The sequence below is a fragment of the Patagioenas fasciata genome, chromosome 2, assembly GCF_037038585.1.
Source record: "Patagioenas fasciata isolate bPatFas1 chromosome 2, bPatFas1.hap1, whole genome shotgun sequence".
NCBI lineage: Eukaryota > Metazoa > Chordata > Aves > Columbiformes > Columbidae > Patagioenas > Patagioenas fasciata.
In genome coordinates this window covers 37,824,629-37,838,219 of record NC_092521.1, presented here as the reverse complement: position 1 = coordinate 37,838,219, position 13,591 = coordinate 37,824,629, and the positions used below count along the sequence as shown (strand labels likewise).

At 37.1% G+C, this 13,591-nt stretch overlaps 1 protein-coding gene across 1 annotated transcript in view; it reads right to left on the bottom strand.

The window, feature by feature from the left end:
* Positions 1-13,163, bottom strand: part of ARMC1 (armadillo repeat containing 1) — a 32,893-nt gene extending 19,730 nt beyond the window's left edge. Inside the window, exons 1-3 of the mRNA XM_065831959.2 lie at positions 13,009-13,163; positions 10,684-10,884; positions 6,435-6,526 (exon numbers count right to left, since the gene is read on the bottom strand). Coding sequence (XP_065688031.1) covers positions 6,435-6,526; positions 10,684-10,857 — 266 coding nt within the window. The 5' untranslated portion in view covers positions 10,858-10,884; positions 13,009-13,163. The remainder of the gene's footprint in view (positions 1-6,434; positions 6,527-10,683; positions 10,885-13,008) is intronic.
* Positions 13,164-13,591: the final 428 nt, after the last annotated feature.

Genomic DNA, 13,591 nt, shown 5'->3' with positions numbered 1-13,591 from the left:
GGTTAATACCAACACTGTAAAACTAAGATATTACATAATTTCATTACTTAATGCTTCTTGTGTTTTATTTATTCCTACCATTTATCCCTGTGTCTGCATCTCTATGTCAAGATCATGACTTCCTGTGCCCTTGATAACACTAGATACCCTATACGAATACAGGAAGAGGTCTGGAAACATTTTAAAAACAATTGCTGAACGGTGAGAAAGTCTGAACTCTCGTTAGTTTGCCATGACCCACAAGCAAAAAGAGCAAGAACTTTCTACTGAGTTCATGCCTTACTGGCCTAGGTAGCCCACAGCACTGACCCCATCTTCTCCCCTGTCTCTCCACTCCCTCCTACATAAAACAAAATCTCTTCCAAATACCAGGAAGCTGTTTGATAGACAAAAGGTGCATTCGGCCACTTAGAACAAATGACATGGTATATTTAATGAGGACATACTGATGCTTCCTATATTTCCTAATATTTAATTGTTTTTTAGGTTTTTTTTGGCAGAGGATACTTTTTCAAAAATAACTTCAAAAACCCAATCTATTTCTGCAATGTGTAAGATTAACAAAATATACCACAAAAACGTTTCTTAAAGAAACTAGGGGTGGGGGAGGGGGATGTCAGGCCACTTTGCTTAACAATGCTGAATAAAACAGCCTGCAGGCGTCTTCCTGCTATGACCATCTATTATTAACAAGCACATTGCTACAGCACTGAATAGACTGGAGCCCCACAGCTCAAGGAGAGACACCAGCAGCAAACAGTATAATTTTCTAGAGGCACTTACCTTCTAACAGACAAAAATGCGACAAAGTGGGTAAAATAAGGAGGCTTGGAAAAATATCAGGAAAGATAAGACCAGGAGAATTAACTTGGAATAGACAGATGTGTGTATTACTCTTGTTCTAGGTAATACACTGCAATTTATAAATAATTACTAAAAATAAATGTTTTGGAACCTCCTGCTCAGAGGAATATCTAAGGCATACGATAACCATGTTTTTTCTCCAAAATCACAGCTTCTCAGTACAGAATCACAAGTATGAGAGTCCACAAATAATAATGCAGCAGGATCATGCTTCCCATTATCCAGTCTCAACCATTTCTCAAGGTTGAAAAATCCACATACCAAGGATTACAAAAATAACATTACTAAGCGATTCAAGTATAGAAGAATAAAATCTCTACAGTCTGTAAAAGCTATTTCTTTCTACTTTACAGATCAGAATTTAAGTATTCCAATCAACAGCATAAATGTATAAATGCAGCAAATATGAAAAAATTACATAATTTTTTTAGGTATAATTTCTCACAAAATATTACCTTGAAGCCAGTTATGATACGGTAACATCCCCTTCATCATCAGGTATCCCTTTAATACAGTTTGCTTTCTTGCTAATTAATACATGGCCTTTGCCTTGTCTTCCCTCAACCATTTTTTCTTTCTCACAAAAGGGAATAAGTAGTATGTCACACAACAAAAAGGATAAAACTCCTACGATGCTACATCCCGATTATTTTAATTTCAGCAAATACTACCTGAAATACTTGGCTTTTTTCTGTCAGACACCATAAATTCAAACTTTGCTGGTTTCAATGAATAATTAAATTTTTAAAAATATAGGTAATTAAGACTACCAAAAATTAAAATTGGGTAAGAAGTCAGCAATTATAGACTGAATGTATTTTACCAGATCTGCAAGGGACTCTAATTAAACACATATTAATTGCCCTAATCTTCTTAGGCAAGTAATAAATTGGAAGAGCTGATTAATGCACTGGATTTAGTTCAGCTTGTTAAATCTGACACCCTGGCAAAGGAAGACTATCTTGAAAAGCTCTTTTAGCCAAGTAATTGGAATTTTACTCTCAGTAATTTGCCATTCCATAATAAGAGCTATTTAGTGTATTGACTCTACATCAGGTTTGGTTTTTTTTAATACATGTTAGTTACATTTAAACAGTACCATTATGCTGCCCATAAAGATTATGAAAAATTATGAACTTTGACCTCTACTGTCCATCAAAAGTCACTTTCACTCTGAACACAAATTAGTGTATTTCCTTGTAGGCTATAAATCCCAATTAATTTTAATTTTAGACGTGGCTAATAACATTTTATAAAGTCCATACGGACACATTAAGTCCTCCATACAATTCATGAAGTCAGTGACTAAACCAGCTTTCAATATTAAATAACTGCTGATGACTGCTGGAATACACCCTAGGAGCCTCAATTTATCCTCTCCTTTTTATCTATTTATGCAAACACTTTTACACATACACTTACATGTAGTCAGTCACCTGGTAAGGGAGTGAAATGTCTTTGTGATAGCAATAAAACAGTGTCAGCCACTTAAAAAAAAAAAAAAGTTTGGAAACCTGCAGGTAAGTATTTTAAAGTCCGATTTCTATCCAACACAGCTACTGCTCTCAGCTTAGAACACAGAAAGATGCATCAAGCTTCACTTAAAAATAGGCAGATGCGGACGGACAAATAAGAAATCTCCCCTACTAAGGAAAAAAACCAGCAAGTATAGAATAGGGCAACAGAAATTTTCATCCTTGAAAAATGTTTTGAAGTATTCCATGTAACTTGAACAGCTTCTCATATATCCTAGAAAATGTGGAACTGTATAAACCCCTTCATATGAAGTATTTCAGAAAGTTATACATGTTCCAAATAAAGTTCAGCTTGAAAAAAAAAAAAACAACCAACCAACTTAAAAGTATAAATATCTCACAGCCTTCAAATTTTTATGCTGTTCTACTCAGAGCTGACATTTCATATTTCTGCTCTGGGGCCTATAAGCTCCAGTCTCTACATCTAAAATCTGTTAATTTTCTGTTAGCAAAAACTAGTTTTCATACATCTTGAAAAATCGCTGTCACAGTGAACCTAAAACCTAACCTTTGACCCTTGCTGAAATGTAGTATCAACTAAGGAGTAAGCTGAATATTCATTTTAAGCAGCAAAACAATTTTCACAAATGAGCTATAATGCTTATTATAAGGAAATACCAAAAAGATTATCAGATAATACTAGGGGATTGATAAGTCATGAAATGAGACAAGAAGGTACCCCAAAGAACTCCAGTTAAACTTGGATGTCTCTCCAACACTTGCTACCCATTTTCCAAGATGCAGTACAGAGTTTAATTTACTGTTTATCACTGAATAAACAGGTGGCACTCAATTTCAACTCTCACCCTCAGTAGTGTTCTGGAGGAAATAGTACTTCACCTTCACACTAACAAATTGAAACAAGTGCTCTATTCCTCTTGCACGAGTTATGTATTACTTGCAACAAAAGGGATTTTAGCCTATGCCTGAGGCTCCCATGTAGTATTACAAGAAACCGTAAGCAGCAAACCAACTATTTTCCAGTTGATGGCATCAACCATTTTAAGATATGTTAGAACAGTTACCTGTAGACAGATTACAAGAAATTCCACACCTGAACTTGAGGTCTGTAATACAGAGACCTTCAAGGTTTATAAAAAGACACACACATGATGAGAAAAGCCCTCATACTTCAGGATTTACATAACTGAGAGCAAAAGAGAACTGGAATTCTAAATAAACTCTTGACTTCCTAAGCACACTGTCAGTTCAGCACTCCTGAACATCAACTGAAGTTTGAAATAATGACAAATATTCAGTTCATGACTTGCCTCTGTGCACACTAGCTCCATTTCATTGCTTGAAAAGACATAACACAGCTTTATCAGTGGCTGAATACAGTTCCTCACAATACAGTATTAAACAGGGAAAGCCACTGGCTATTATTTAGTGAAGTGAGAAGTCAATGAAAGTGAACAGCGAGAGTTACATCATCTTTGATCAAAGGGGAAGATTCAGACCACACAGTGTGCTTGACCTGTCTAGAGAAAAAAAACAGTGACCACAACTTCTGGTCCAAAAGATCCTGAGTTCTGTCTCGCTTGAAAGAACTGTGCAATAACTATGAAAGTAGAATACTGGCAGAAATTCATCTCTCTTTGTATGATTGGTTTGCATTTTTATAACACATCACACAAAAAAAACCCAAAACAAAACATATATATAAAGCCCAAATTAACTTATGGGAATAATCAAAATACTGTAGGTTAGATAAAGTGATGAGCTAGATATCCAGATTTTGGAAAGTGCACTGGAACACTCAGCATGAAGTCATTAAGACCAAAGTATTTATTACTGCATTTATTAGCATTTAGTTCCAGTTCAAAGGACTACAATATCTTCTGGTAAACTGAAATCACATTAAAAGCTAGAATCTGCATTTTGTAAAGCAAATCTGAAGAAGGTCATGACCTTGTTTTCTTCCCTACAGACTTTCCATCAAAAAAAAAAAATCACAATCCCAAACCATTGGGTTTTTATGACAAAAATAATTCTACATCTATCTTCTCAGCACTTTTCAACCATCTTTCTCCATATTTCTGCAGGCAATACAAAACTTAGCTTCAGCATTCCTTGTCAACTTTAAAGCCTAAAATCCTGACAAGCACATGACAAAGTCTTGTATTTGAAGATGTTATATATTTAAATTTTCATGATATCACACTTTCCAAATGTTACAAGCATACAAATCAAATGTATGTTCTTACTCTTGCCAAAGAGCTCTCTAGAAAAAAAGAACACCTAGAAGATTTCCAGTTTTTATTCACTTCTCTCTCCTTTTCTGCACGTTTCTGAACTTTGCACTCTTTTGGTCCTTGTAATTGAAACATATTAAAAATTCTGTCAAAGAGATTTCCATAACATTCTTTAAACAAAAGTTTTAATTATGACTGTTTCCCAAGTGGTATTTGTAAGCTGCGGAGACTGATAATGAACTACTGTTCTCCTTTCAACAACTTCTTAAGGATGTCTCTTTGCTCTAAATAGGTGTAATCTATACTAAAAGCAAGTTCTGCTGAAATACGTGCTTCTGTTATTACCTAAATATTTCAGTTCTTATTGATATTACAAAAGTAGCAATCAGACTTGTGTATATTTTACCTTAATTATGCCTGTCCTTAAAAAAACTGAATACTGTAAGACTTCATTCAATTTTTCGCCATACATCCTATGAAAAACACCTATCGTTTTTAAAAGTTGTAGTTACTAAATTATGCAAAAAAAACCTGAGAACTATTCACTTTTGAATTCTAGTCAGAGCTCATCAACCTATTTAAGACATTTGTTTTAAATCCTTGTGTTTCAGGTAACTGGTCAATAACAAGATGATATTTATGCATAATGCTGAATTTCAGGACAATACACAATCTTGTTAGTTTCAGCAGAATTAATGAGGTACTTAAATAGTTTCAATCTCTCTGTTAGATCACATTTCCCCTACAATTCTTCAGGTTCACACCTTCAGATAAGTAGTGTCAGAGAGAGAGATATACAACAAAAGATACACCACCAAAAACTGGAGAGGCTATGGAATGAAGGGGCTAGCAAAGTCTAGCCTTGTTTTTTTTTCTCCAACAGAAACTTGTAACTTAATACCACAGTGATACATTAGAGATTCAACTAACATATTAAAGATTCAAAAGCTTTCCACTCGAATCTTTAATAGACAATTTTACTTGTGTTTTATCCTTTTCTAAATAATTGTTTTAAACCTTCATCTGAGACATCTCAGTGAAGCAGTATGACTTTTCCCTCATACCTGAAAAGTCTAGTTAACTGGAGTGCTATCCGTATGTAAAATAATCACCTTTTCATAACTCGATGACAAATTAGTTTTTGCTATGACAGACTGAACTTTGAAGGGGGTTGTTTGGGTTTTTTTGCTAGTAATGATTCATCCTAGTTCATCATATTAATTTCTACTGATAAGTGCACATGTGCATCTTCTCCAGTGTGCGTGTCTCCACACATCTTCCAGTATTTAAGACTCAATGCTTAGCAAATTTTAAGAGACATAACCCAGCTGACACATTCTACAAAGAAATTAGAGATCACTATAAACCTGGCTAACTTCTGTTCTACCTGCAAGATGCTTCAACACAGAACTACCAATACACACCTTCAAAAATACATCAAAACAAATACAGTACATATATGACTTCCCTTCCCAAAGGCGGGATTCAAAGAATAAATGTGGCAGATGCCAACCAATTTCATTAAATGCAGTAGCACAAGGCACCCTTATACAATGATGAGAAGGATTATAAGAGAACCCGAAGGGAAGAGACAAAATCAGGTATCTGTAAGAAGTGCAAGAAACACATTGTTTTGCAAGTGACTTTCAAGTGAAAATTTCATGTAGACTACGGTCTAATTACTCTGCTATACTATAAAATGAAAACTATTAATTGTTTGCAGCCACTTCAACAAAGAATATTAAAAATTCACTATACAAATTCATAGTCGAAGTTTTATTTTGCATCATTATGTTATGTTTACACTGTCTTTGGAGTTAACAGCGCATCATAAACTTACTTTTGTATTACATTCTGTAAGCTGAGCATCATACCCAATTCACTTTTCATCTTTTCTCTGTTGGCACGGCACTCTGCCAAATAGCGGAGAGCCTGAAAAAAAGATGACCACAGTAAATCAGCATTATGTCCAGTACATTACCATTCATTTTTATTAGTGCACATCTGCAAAACATTCACAATGTGAGTTCTAGTGAAAAGACAAAGAGTATTATCATCTATGGTGAACATTAACAAATTGGTTTATTCTCATAAATACACAGAAAGCGTAGAATAGCTAATCTATGAGAATAGGTTGAGAGACTGGGTTTGTTCATATCCGCTAAGAGGGTCTAAGGGACAGTCTAACAGCTGTATACAACTACTCAAAAAGCCATTACAAAGACAACCCAGCCAAACTTTCCTCTACAGCAGCAGACAATATAACAAGGGGGAGTAGCCACAAACTGCAGCTTGGAATGTTCACATCAGATATTACAAAAAGTTTTTCCACTATAAAGGTAGTTCAACACTGAACTAGTGGGCCTGCAGAATCAATAAGACAAAGCTACAACTGACCTGATTGAATGTTGGTGACAGTCCCAACTCAAGCAAGAAGCTGAAGTGAGTAAGTTCCAGAAGTCCCTTCCAACAAATATTTATGTGATCTGAGATCTAAAGTAATTTTTATACACTATGCTCCTGGTATAAATTCAATGGATTCTATGGGCTACACTCATACTGGAAAGTTCACTACCACAAAATTTCTACTGTCCACAGAAAGAGGTCTACCACATTAATAAGCTTCTGAAGACAAACTGCAATATTGATGTCTCCATGCAGGAATAAGAATGTAAGCAGCAGCAAGACGCTTAGGATATTGTCACCTAAACTGGGAGTTTACACTTATTTGTTGCCCAATGTTTTTTTACTTGACTTTCAAGGTAGACACTTTGCACAACTTCGCATTGCTGACCCCAGTCAGCAACCGTATAGTTGAATGATCCTCCAAACTCAACACTCTTCTAGTTAAAATGTCAGTCCTTCTTTCCATGAGACATCTCTCTACTGTTAGTGCTGACAAAGTTTTCTTAAAAGGAACCTCCAAAGGTGTACTGTGCATTGTGTTTTAATCAGTGTTTTATTGATGTAGGTACAAGAACGGCACTTGCAAAATCCTGCAATACACAAATACAACAGGTTATCAAAAGGGGTTTGTGATTACAAGGTTTAGAAGTGCACCAATTCTTTAAAAATAGTCATATAACAGCTACATTGCTCAACAGCTGCTTTAAGAATAACATGCTCCTTTATCCCTTCAGAGACTGAGAGCTAATTATCTGGTTGGATTTTTTTCTAAATCATCTTCAGCACATACTAGGTAAAATTCAAAACCATTTTATTGCCTTAAAGAAAGTCTGGCTGCTGTCTAAATCTGAGTTTTGCTATTTCCTAATGTGGATCAGTATCAATAATTGCAGTTTACAAATGCTGTGTATGTATTTATTTTCTTACTTTCCAACTATGAGGAAATAACTAAACAATAGCTCTGAACTACTAACTTCCTTATTAAGACGTGTATCCTTACTGGTGGAAGTTTCTCATTTTCGCTGGTCTCTGGTTCAGCCAATTTAGCAAGGATGTGATGTTGTTGGACAAATAAAAACCCCATTCTCTTAATGGCTAATTATTTGAGTCAAAATGTAGACAGTTTCTTTCCCACCTGTTGCATATTTTTTACACACAAATGTAACTTATACTCAATTAAGACCAAAGACAAAGTTATCAGAACAACTTAAGTGACCAGACTTTTTAACACTAAGAAGCCCTATTTCCCATTTCCCCCATGGGAAATGCAAAAGTCTGCATCTTCAAAGAAGTGAGATCACTGATGTTTATTAAATCAGTGTCTACTGAAGGCATAAAGAAGATTACTATTATAGACTTTGGCTCCGCCTCTGTTCAGCAAAACACTAAGCTCTCAAGTAATTTCATTATAATCAACAGGACTATCTCCATACTTGAATATAAACATACACTGTTGTCAATCTTAATAACAAAAGACACATTTGATGTTTTATAACTGAAATGTTAATATAGCTTCTTAACTTCAGAGTCCAATTTTTGAAAATTTTAGTCCAAATTTAAGAGAGGGAGAAAAAGTAGTAGTATTGCCTGGTTACTTCTGATTTTTATATTTAAAGCATTCAAAACTTTTAGCATTTGAAGTGTACCATAAAGAGTTCCTGGAACCAAACCTAGAGAAAACTATACAAATACATACCACTTCTTGATTACATAGAAGAAAGAACTGAAAGTGCACATGGGGAGGAAAACACCCTCCCTGAAACATTCTACAACATATCAAAAAAGTTAAAAAGGGAACTATTATGAGTCATAGAGATTATTTATATTGTCAGCTGTGGGAATCACAGAATAATACAGTAAGAAATTTCAAGTCAGTACTGTATATCCTTTAGTTAGGTACGAACTCAGTGGCAAATCACTACATTTAATTATTTCCATTCAAATGGAAGCTTCTTTTTGACTAATGGGATGGCTAAAAAAATAAACAAACCAAAAACAAAGCAAAAAGACCTTTAAGAATGGAAGAATATTAAAAAAATAAAAATAAAGTTATCAGCAAAGATATTAAAAGCTACAGAACCTAAGAGGTTCAAAAACTAATGAATGTATGAGCCTGAGTAGCAGCCTAAAACACGTTTTCACAGAAAACTGATCCATTTCTGACTGCAGCCAGGGTCCTGGGACATAGCATGGTCTCCTCTAAATCTTGATTTCTAATCTACTGTAACTGTAGTTTGTCACTACATGGAAAAACACAGCTGTCTCCCCTTCCCACCCAACAAGATGTCCTTACAACACAACTTGAATAGCATCTGGGGCTGTGGAACCACACTGCAAACTGCATTAGCCCTCACCAGTCTGACAAAGTCAATCTTTTTTATGTAGAGGTAATTTGTATAACATGATCACACACTGCTTACAGTATCTTGTGCGGGCAATGAGCATATGCAGCCCAAAGGAGCAAAGGAACAAAAAAAGAGAGTGAGACATCCAAACAAAATCCTCTTTCAAAACCTAAGGAAACTGCACTGGAAAGAAAATCAATACAACATATTCCCAAGAACTGTAACCTCAACCTAAAGTTCTCCCAGTGAAGAACATTATAGTCAGGCAAATGCTATGGTAAGGCTAGTCTGAGAAAAAATGAGCAGGACACAAGTCTCCTGGATTATGGACCACATTCCCTGAACCCAGAAGAGTATCAGAGACACTGAAGTAATTCCAAGTCCACTGATATCCACTGTGAAAGTAAAACAAATTATAAATACAGAGTTATGGTACATGATAGGACTTGATGGTATAAAGAATAATGTATAGTTGCATGTAAAAGCCAGGGCTCTCTATTTATTCTTTAGTTTCACATTGTTTGAAATTCAATAATTACATAAAAACAGAAGAGCACCACATAAATTTTAGTAACTTCAAGGCTTATTAGAAGAATTGTATTAGACTTTTAACAAAATATTGACTTTTGTCCTGTTTCTAAGCCAGAAATACACTTTTAAAAGTTACTATTTAGATTCGGGATGAGAAATCGGGACTTCAGTGCTTATGATTAAGAACAAGAAGAAACAGAAGTTGTAACAAGTTGTATTAGCTATTAATAGATTTTGGGTTGTCTTCTGGGATTCTGGCATTGGTTTTGTTTGTTTTAACACCATCTGGCTGGTCAAATTCTGGAACAGGGTGACAGAGAGGTTATGGAATCTCCACCCTTCAAGGTGTTCAAGACTCAAGAGGACACAACCCTGAGTCGTGATCTGAGGACCCTTCATTTGAGTAGGGGATTGGAATACATGACCTCTGGAAATCACTTCTAATGTAACTTTTTTTTCAATATGAATGCCAAATCACTGTGCATATTTACCAAGCTTCATTACTTCATCTTAAGAAACAGATTTAAGGATGCTTACCTCCCTCCACACAAAAAGTGAAATAGCTGTATTAGGAAAAAAGTGCAAAGTAAATGAATCTCTTTTAAAAAATCCCAGTAATTCTCCTGCAATAATGTGTCATTGCTAAAGAATTTTTGAAATACATATTTAAAAAAAAACCCACATACAATTAATATCAATATAACATAAAACAGCATTTTATTTTTTTAATTTTTACTCATTTTAAGACATATTAACAAAGTTACACAATGTCCTACTGACATACAAATTTATCTCCAGAACACTTACTAGTAAAGCTGAATGAACAACTGGAGGGTTGGGATGGTCCAAAAACAGAATGAGACCTGGTAGGCATCCTTGATCCTGAACAATGGCCCGTCTGTTCAGTGGGTCAGCTGCTAGATCTCGGAGTTGGTTAACTACAGATAGCGCATCAGGCTCCTCACTCATAGTAGAATTCATTTTTTCTGTACCATGCACACAAAACACCTGTTTAAACAAACAAAAAAAAAATCTCTATCACTAATACCATAAAATACAACCACAAGGGCACTGATTTGTTATAAGCATAAAAGTATAAAAAAGCAAGGACTAGAATTCATGGAATGTGGATGGAATTGTGGATCTTGACATTTGTAAACTGGAGACCTAACTTTCTATGCAGAGAACAGGTAGGTTTGGTTAATAGTATTGTGTTATGTTTCCTATATACAGTCTCAGACCAGTCAGCCTTTACAGGGGTGTATTTGTGTCAGGTCTTTTTATACTACTGACAAATACTTCCAAGAAACTTCACAACAAGGCACCATGGGAGTCCAAAAACATACTTCTGTATAAACATGTAAAGTCAAAATATGCATTTTCAGAGTACCTTTAGCAATAATCAATTTTTACACAAAAATGCGCAAGAAAAGCCAGCAAAAGGTTAATACTGCATCCAGAACAGTGAACATTAAGTTTTAACCTGTGTCTGTATACCAAATAACTAATGCCATACTCATTCCAAGGCAAAAAGGGTTTTAGAGGGTGGATTTGGGTTTTTTCTTCTCACTAGTACCCTCACAATAAAATGGAAGCAAGCAGGTTAGGCCTTGCTCCAACCGAAGTCCAAGCCACCATATCTATTTCAAAGGACACACATGTTAGCTTGAGAGTATCAGATTCCAGAGTTGTTTAATAAAGAGTAAGTACTTAATAGGCAACAAAAGCATAAGTTTACTCAGAGAAAAAGCTACATCTTGGTGCAAAAAACTAATTTCCTCCAAAAGACTGATTATATGCCTCTGAAACTACTAAATGCTAATTGTGGTCCTGGTGTTACCAACTCATGTAAGTAACTTTTCATAAGGCAATAATTATTCTCCTACATTAAAAAAAAAAAAAAAAAAAAAAAAAGAAAAAAAGTTAAGTGGTCACAATCATTTAATATCATTTCCAAACAAATAATACTCTACAAACATTATATTGTTTTCTCACTGAAGGTAGGCCTTTCAGCAACACAAATTAATTGTACTCATAAAAAAAAGAAAAAAAACAACTAACCATGAATATGCATTTTGCTTATGATAATTTCTGACATTTTCACATAGAAAAAATGCTGTTAATGTCTACGTCACTGGTCCTTCCTTCAGGAAAGAGTGCTAATGTGTAAAGTACATGCCATCGATTAGTCTCCAGGCTATTTTTCTTTATTATCACATGACCAAAAGAGATTAACTGGGATATATAGCAGCTCAGCCAATAAACAATGCAGACAACTCAAAGAAAAAAACTAAGACAACTGATAAAGTGTCACCAACTACTTTTCATAATTGGCAAAGGACCTTATTCAAAACTTAAAAATCAGCTGTAAGTCAAAGTCTCTGACTTCCAGTTCTGTCCTGAGCACCAGATAATTCCTACAACTCTCTCCATCCTGATCACCTTTTGCATTTTTCCCTTCAGTCTCCTGAAAGAGCATGAAGATAAACTTTACCCCCCTCCTGTCCCATAAGCCACACTCATGTCCTTCCTAGGCTCTTTACCCTCACTCCTCAGCCACAACTGAGGAGACAACTGAAGTCTTTACCTCCTCCATCATCTACAACAGCCAATCATGAAATCTAGGAGCCCCAGTATTTTTTTATGAAAAAAAAAAAAAAATAGGCTGTTTTAAAAGTTTTAAGAAGTTACACAGAATTTGAAGGCCTAGCAGATAAGTCAGTCAGGCACTTGCTCTTTTCTCCTCCTCGCAGCTCTGAGATCAAAGCTTAACAAAGGCACCGCAAATCCCCGTTGTCCGTCTCCCTTTCTGCTCTGTGTCCTCGCTGGGGAGGCCCGTGAGGGGCACCGCCACAGCTTCGCACCTCCCGTATCCCGCTGAGCGCTCTCCAAGCTAGAGGCGGAGCTGACAGGTCGGCTGCGACAAGGCCCCAGCACTCGGCTCCACGACCCCCTTGCTCGGTGGACGCACAATACTCCAGCAACCGGCCGGTGTGAGCTCCTGGACGCGGTCAGGGAAGGTAGGAGAGACCTCGGCGGCCCCGCCACGGCCCCCACCTCACGGCCATCCCGCCCTTCCCCAGCGGCCCCCACTTCCCCCGCCGCGGTCCGTTCCCCTTCCCGGCCCCGTACCGTCGCACAAGAAGAACCCGGCCGGGCAGGTCAGCCCCGCGCCCCCATTGCCCGCGGGGGCGGCGCGGCTGCGGAGAGAGCAGGGAGGCCGGCGGCAGCGCTCGCCGCACACACACAACCCGCCAGGGCCCGCTCTGACCCCGGCACCTCCCACCATCCCGCAACCCGATTGGTGCGGACCCGCCCGCGCCTCTCCGCCACTCACAGCGCGCTTTGCTCCTAACAAGGCACGATTGGCTGCCGGCGGTTGCCCTGCGCTGCACGTCGGGAGTTGCAGTTCGGACAGGACCTCGGCAGGCAGGACGGGTCTGGGAGGACACGGCCCCTTAGTTTCATTTATTATTTCTTTTTCTGTGTACAGTCACCAGCAGAACTTGAATTTACTGCTCAAGTGAGCACTGTACTGTAAAATAATGTAAAGTACACCCGATCCTGCATGGAGACGCAGCACAGACTCGCGTTTTCAAACCCACGAGATCCAGACGAGTTCATTTTAATGTGAGCAGATCTTAACACCCCTTGAAGATTTGGGCTCTTTCCCCCTCTCAAATTGCACAAGTTATTCATTTTGACATCCCCCTGC